The sequence below is a fragment of the Carlito syrichta genome, unplaced genomic scaffold, assembly GCF_000164805.1.
Source record: "Carlito syrichta isolate Samal-C Ts95f unplaced genomic scaffold, Tarsius_syrichta-2.0.1 Scaffold309483, whole genome shotgun sequence".
In the NCBI taxonomy this organism is placed as follows: domain Eukaryota; kingdom Metazoa; phylum Chordata; class Mammalia; order Primates; family Tarsiidae; genus Carlito; species Carlito syrichta.
Window position 1 is genome coordinate 564,056 of NW_007253579.1, and position 7,205 is coordinate 571,260.

General features: G+C 32.2%; 1 protein-coding gene across 6 annotated transcripts in view; it reads right to left on the reverse strand.

Annotated features, from left to right (window-relative positions):
* The window catches only part of CPEB2 (cytoplasmic polyadenylation element binding protein 2), a 76,690-nt gene extending 70,006 nt beyond the window's left edge, over positions 1–6,684 (reverse strand). For 4 of the 6 annotated variants that reach the window (XM_021717244.1, XM_021717243.1, XM_021717246.1 and 1 more), the window contains exon 1: positions 6,405–6,684. In XM_021717244.1, coding sequence (XP_021572919.1) covers positions 6,405–6,626 — 222 coding nt within the window. In that variant the 5' untranslated portion in view covers positions 6,627–6,684. Of the gene's footprint in view, positions 1–5,519; positions 5,610–6,404 lie in introns of all 6 variants that reach the window. The other 2 variants (XM_021717245.1, XM_008067350.1) reach the window with 1 other exon arrangement.
* Between the last annotated feature and the right edge of the window lie 521 nt (positions 6,685–7,205).

Consider the following 7,205-nt stretch of genomic DNA (forward strand, 5'->3'; position numbering starts at 1 on the left):
CAGTGGCTGGGAGCGGCCACTGCACTCCAGTCTGGGCGACAGAGTGAGACTCCAACTCCAAAAAAAAACAAAAACAAAAACAAAAAAAACACAGAATTATAAAATGTAAGCTGTCATGACAGAAATTAATGTTCATATAATTAGGCAAATAACCTCAGAAGGTATCTTGTATCATGCAGGTTTCTAAGAGCATATTATAAATACTTTAAAGTACTTTATATCCAACTTACCCTAAATCTTCACAAAGAAATTATACTGAAGTTCAGGGCTATCTCTTCAGACTGATGATTCTGAACAGAATTATCCTATGACAGTCAACCTATGATTTTAACTAATGGTAACTATTAAATCATCCAAACAATATTTCCCAAGTAACTTCATTTTTCTAGGGGTGTTGGAGAACATACCCTCCATCTTCACTGCAAGGAGTGTGATCTTGCTTTAGAGTACAGTAAAATTACCGAATGAATCATGAACAGTATTTAAGGTATGAAAGGGAAAATCCTTAAGCAAGCTATTCAATAAATATCAATGACTGCTATATAATGAACTCTGAGTTGTTATTTTTAAAAACTGCATGTATTAATAAATCTATATTGAATGTCTATATTCAATTAAATCAGTGAGATGCTTACTTATAGGGTCCCTCATTTTCCTTTTTCTGTCAAGTATACGATCATAAATTCCTTTAGGAAATAAAACAGCAAAGCTATTTTAAAACTATTAGATTCGTTATACTTTGTTAAGCATCAGCTGCACCTCATGTGATTTTTTAAGCAGCAAACATAAAACAGCCTTGAGCAAGCAAAGAACACATGACATCCGAAAATCGCTCTCTGAATTTAATGAAACCTATAGGCTCAGGTGCAAAACATACAGATAATTCCATTAAACAAATTGTGGAAATTAAAATTTGACTTCTAAAAAAACAGAAACAAATCAGGTTATAGCATCCTTCTGAAATAAGGATACTAAGAAAAACTGTGTTCATATAAACTGCCACCGATAAAAAAACTAAATAAAAGTCCTAAGGCAATTTTAAAGTGATCATGAATATACCAATTCTGATTAGCATTAAAAACTATGAAAAGCCATAGCAGCGTAACTTACATTTATTATTACACAGTTATCTGAAAACACCAAGATATTTCACAAAAATAAGAATTTCTATGGGAAAAAGTTTAGGCCCAATCTATTTTAAAATATGAAAACTATCTGGCAAATAACCAACTAAATGGGCTTCCAGTATCACACAATGACAAACAGGGAAAAAAATTATTAGAAAACATTGGTGGAAAAGTTATAATTTCTTATATTCTAATATGTATTTAATAGTTTTTCTTAAACTCAGATATTTGCCAAAAACACTTATGGGAGCTTCAATAAAATCTCAGAAAGGTTGAAAAGCACGGAAAAAAACTGAGTAATCCCAATCTTAAAAGATGACGACACAGGAAAGGTTATAAACACTGAAAAACAACTAAGGCAGTCAATGTACATTATTAGAATTAGTATGAAAAAGGAACTCAAACTTAATTATGAGGGAACTTTTTGAAGGGTTTTTTTTGCTGTGATATATTTAAAAATTCTGTTTTATTTCAAAAGAAGTTGTCAAGTAGAACCTATCCCTCTTGAAAATGAAGTATTTTTCCCAAAGAAAAAGGAGCTTATAGAAAAACTTCTAGATCCTCCTTTTTTATGATATATCAGATGCTTGAACTTGTATTCTTCTGCCTAAGTAGAAAGATGAGATTTTACTGTACTTTGAATGTTTGTGTTTAGTTCTCTAATTTTTACTTTAAAACAAAAGTAGTGCTAATATTGAAACCAATTTTAAGTAAATATTGATTATACATTCCTGATTATATAATGTTATTGCACCACACTGAATTAGCTGTTCTGCTTTACTATATAATGTAGCAATCTCATAATCTCACATATCACTCTCTAATTGGTCCACATACATGCTCCTAATTCTCAAATCAACTCCGATCTTCCTAAAGGCAAATAGTATTTTTTCTCATATACCAAGGGTAATTCAAACACTAACTCATACAGAATAGCCATAGATTTCTTGATTTTCCTTTATTTATTCTGAACCTCAATACAGTGCTACAACAGTGTTTGTCATTCTCAGAAAACAATTTTTCAAAAATTTTAAAAGGCCAAAAGTGGTCAAAGCTATTCTAGTGCCCAAAATAATTAAAGAAAATGGAAAGACAAATAAAAAACATGTCAAATACAATTAAAGAACTGAACACAGGATAGAAAACAAAAAGAAAGCATTATTACCAAAGCATGTACACAAAAGCCAATTTTCTTTCATTTTAAGTGGGTACATAAACAGTATTATGATTACCAATGTCTCTGGTTTAAAAACCACAACTTAAAAAATGCTTTGTTAGATACAAAATTGGCCTTAGTCTACTACTGCATACTGCTTTTGTGTGTGTATGTGTAAGGTGAATAAAGACTCAAATAACATATTTTTCTGAGAGAGCTCTCCAAAATCATTATTTGTCATATTATCATAACAGCCTGAAAATTAAAGACTGGTAGAAAACACATTCAATTAATTCAAGGTAGTTAGGCTTAAGCACTGCAGGCATAAACTTTTGTAAGAGGAAAAATCTGGAGCTAAATATACTGATAATCCCCCAGGTAGGAAACATACTGATAGGTATTTATAGGCTTCATACACTGAATTACCACTGCATGATATTACTTTGTTTACAGTGAACTGATATGTCATACATAAACTTGTAATAATAACCTTAGTTACAAAAATATTACTCTGTGGTTTAAATTGGAGAAGCTTCAAATTTAAACCTGGACCCAGGTGAAAATTCCGATTTAAGATAATTTAGAATTCACACTTGGGTATGATTTCTTGCAAGGGCAACTAGCTAGTAGCATTTAAAAATAACTATTGGCCTTAAAGAAATTCATAGAGATATCTAGTAATCATGTTAAAGTCAGAAATGTGCATAACAATTTAGATTTGCTTTTAATGAGTTTTAAATGTGAAGCTTTTCCATTAAAACTTATTTAAAATAAAAAATTCTAACCCATAAACTTTTACATACAACAGAAATAAAATCGACCTATGAAACGCTATCTTTCCTATTTATTGAATTCAATTACATGTTCAGCTCTTGATATAGGTAACCTGAAGTATCCAGGTATAAGAATTAAGACTTCAGTTCTAGAAGTTAGTGTACTCTAAGCCTAATCAGTTTGAGCCTAATGGAGATAAAAAGTTAAGTGTTTTAAAATAATGTACTTGTTAACAAAAATTTACTAGTATTACAATGCTGTATGTGATGACAAAAGCCAGAAATAAAAATTATCTCTTGAGATATTTAAACGATTAGGATAATCCATCAAATGTTTAAAGAGATCAATTCCAGTTTGTAACTGCTGCTATGTTTTTAAGAGCCTCAACTTCAAATACCTCAACCTTTTATGGAAAGATGGAAACACAGAACAAATTATGCATAAGTACCCTTAGGGTACACTTAAAGGAGATGATATTGCTTTTAAGTCTAGTTAGAAGGTCATATACTACCCTCCACTGCCTTAGACCCCTCCCTGAAAGAAACCAAGAGGCTTGTAGACTAAAAATGAAGGCAAGGGGGTGGAGGCGCAGGAAGGGAGGAAAAGAAATGGCCAAAACAGATCAAAGTACAAGAAGAGCTGGCTGAAAAGGCCTTACATGACCTACTTCAAGGTCCTCGTCATACAGGACATGAAACTATAACCCAAAGGGATGAAAGTCCATAACTGTGTAATTTAAAGCCATATAGATTGTAACAGAAATAGGGGAAAGATCCAAGTTTCAAACCTCCTTTCCTGCCAGTTCCTTTCACTTTCCACTTTTTCTCACCACTGTCTTTCACATCATCATGTCACACTTCCTGCTCAAGGGTTCGCTGGGAATGCCAGTAAATCAGCAGCTTACTAAATACATTTATATTCAAGCACCAAAATCCTTTTTTCTAAAATGAATTTCCCTAAAACCCCAAAAGCTGAGTGACTGAAGTCTAAGTGGGAGGGCTGGAGTCCTTGTCTGGTGGCAGCCCCAGGTTGAAAGTGTCCCTTTCCCTATCACCTCTGATGACTCTCTAAGCATTCCACTGACAGAAACCATCTCAATAACTGAATTTCTCAATATCTGCCTCTGCTCCCATTGACCTTTTATGCCAGTTCATTTGTCTTCTTTCTTGTCCATGGATATGTATCTCTTTTATATATGTATTGTATTGCAGCTTCAGCACAAATATTTAGAATAATTATGCCCCTTCCACTATGAAAATATTTCCCTCGCCACCTTCAAAACTATAACAATTTTCCTCTTCTAGCATAACCAAGTCCTAGACATGTATGCATTGAATTTGAGCAATATAAAAGTGCTACCATAAAAATGTCACTAACGTGGCTTAACTGGGCCAGAGTAGAGAGTGAACATAGATAGCTAACTTAATTTATCAAGACAGTAAATTTAATAACTACTATTTCTAAGTGAAAACCCTGGCGTGACTAGTTTGGAAAACAAGCAGGACTTGTCTAAAACAACTGCTAAGTTGATTATCAAAGTTAGTACTAACCCTCTAGAGTAGAATATCATTTACAAATGTATTATTAATCTGCTTATTCAGTCCTTACTTATAAAAACATCTCATATATTGATAAATTAACCAAAGAAGAGTCTTAGGATAACATAGCTCCACTCATATAATTCACACAATACCAAGTCTATTTATGCTTATTCAAACTTGAGTTCTGTAAGAAAGAATTCTCATATCTAACGACCGAGTTTTCTATATCCTGTAATAATCCTCTCATCATCTGGTACCCAGTATTTACATTCAAATTCAGTCTGTAGGAAGAAAGATAATGCTTTGTAACCACAAAGGACTTGAAAGTAATTTGATTAAGACTAACTCCCAGTTTTTAAACTATGGGTTTCTCCAAAGAAACTGATAATTTGGAAGCAGACAGGGGTATAAGGAGTAACACAATTTAGAATAAAGAAATACTGTGCTATAAAGTTTTTTTTTTATAAAAGTGAAAAAAACTGAACTAAGGACTTTTTAATAAATATATCTCAAAACAAATGTAGCAGACTTCATGATGAAAACGTAAAGTTCTGTAAAACATTGATAAATAAAGCAGGATGTTAAGTTATGATTTTGTATCTAATTGCATATAATTCTGAAAGAAGATAAAATCTGTTTAGTTTGACTGATGTTTAAAGTCAGGTGCTCTTGTGTATATCATTAATTCCTGTTTCCAAAAAAAAGTTATGTTTTAGAAACATAAAATAATTATAAATTACTTTAAAATTTGAAAATGAAAATTTTTAAATAGTTTAAATCAAGTGATCCTTAAAATATAAATTGTTTCAATGCCCTTTAACATATGCTTAAATAGATATAACTGAAACAATAAATCCTACTCATAATATAAAGACTAAACTCCTAGTCAAAATCCTGAAAAACATACACTGTGCAGCCTACCTGGTCTATTCTGGATGTTCCGGCTGCAGTGCACCAACTATCTTGGAGTGAATCTGAGCCCCAAGCTGGCAACTGCAAACTAGATCTCACCTTCAATAGCATAGAAGTTTTCATCAGAAATGAGCAGTTTTCTTCCCCATACCCACCCAAAAAAGAAAGAAAGAAAACAAAAAACAATCAAAGTTCTTTCTATCTTAAATCTTCATTCCATCCTTTAAAGGTTTTAGGGGGGAAAAAGAATCTCACTTGAAACAGTCATAAGGGAACTTCAACAAAATATTCAACAAAATATTCAAAGGCTTGAAAAAAAAGTCTAGTCATCAAAACTACGGGGCCACATTTAGGGGAAAAAAAAAATCACTGCATCAGTGAAGACAAATTTAAATTAGATGCAAAAAGCCCTAATACTATTTTGCCATAATCACAGCTGTACTAAGTATATTCTAATATATATATGGCCAATCATAGTCAAATCTTTGAATAATTACAACTATTCAACATTTTAGCTTAGCTCTATTATAGAAGAAATAAATTTTGGTGGCCTATTAAAGATTAATAAATTAAAGCACTCTTAAAAGCTGTCAATTAAAAGCTTTCACAGGTATTAAAAATATACAACAGGTTTTTCTACATTTTACTAAGTTTAATTTTCATTTCGTGTTCAGAGAATGTTTTACATTCTGTTTTTCCCTGTACAGACATTTTACCCTTTATTAAGTTATATGCTTAAAAATGAGAACACTGTTTTTAAAAAATCTGTTAGTTTTACCATACTACTGCTACTACTACCACCACCACCACCCTATTCAAAAAAACTTCCATTCAAAAACATCCTATTTTGAAAGATTAACATTAGAAATAAGGCTATTTACATACCATTCTTACCTGTAAGGGTAAGAGTGTATTACTATTGTTGTCTGTTCTGAACACATTATCTTCAATCCAAGATTTTGGAGTCAGTGATGGAGTAGAGCGAGTAAATTTCGGTGGTGCTATGACATTACCAGAAAACGGTTTCTTCAATGGAGATATCTGATTCATAGTTCCTGGAATTCCCATGTTTCCAGTTCTGCGATGATCTCTGCCATGCATTGCTCCCCAGGACATACTTCCAGTACCCCAGCCACTGCTCTGATGGTTGCTCCAGGGAGATTGTTTCAGAAGAGGCTGGGGAAAATACATCTATTTAAGTTATAGGCGCTTGGGTTTACAATTCAAATTCAAATTTTAGGCCTGTGCTGAGAATCTGTATGAATGAAATACAAAAAGGCAAAATAATATACCTCAACAAGCTTATAAAAGTAATAGGCTTGAGATCTCGAGATCAAATATGAAAAATCGTATTTGATGCTGGGCAAGTTTTCACCTTCTTGTCTACTATGTATAATATTTCATGACAATTACTAAAATATAACTATGCACTTTTTTTCTTTCAGAAACAACCGTATACATGAGAAATATATAGAAAAAATATACTTTTACAATGAAATTAACTTTGAAGACCCTTAAGGCCATAACCTACACTGAGATCTTATAGTAACCATTTTATACTAGTGACAACAACTAAAAATATGGTCTTTATTAATTAAAATATCCTAGTCATATGAGTGAAATACTTAGACTTTAAGTTTCCAAAACAAATTATACCACTCCAAAAGTGGATAACAACATTTTGTGCTACTCTGT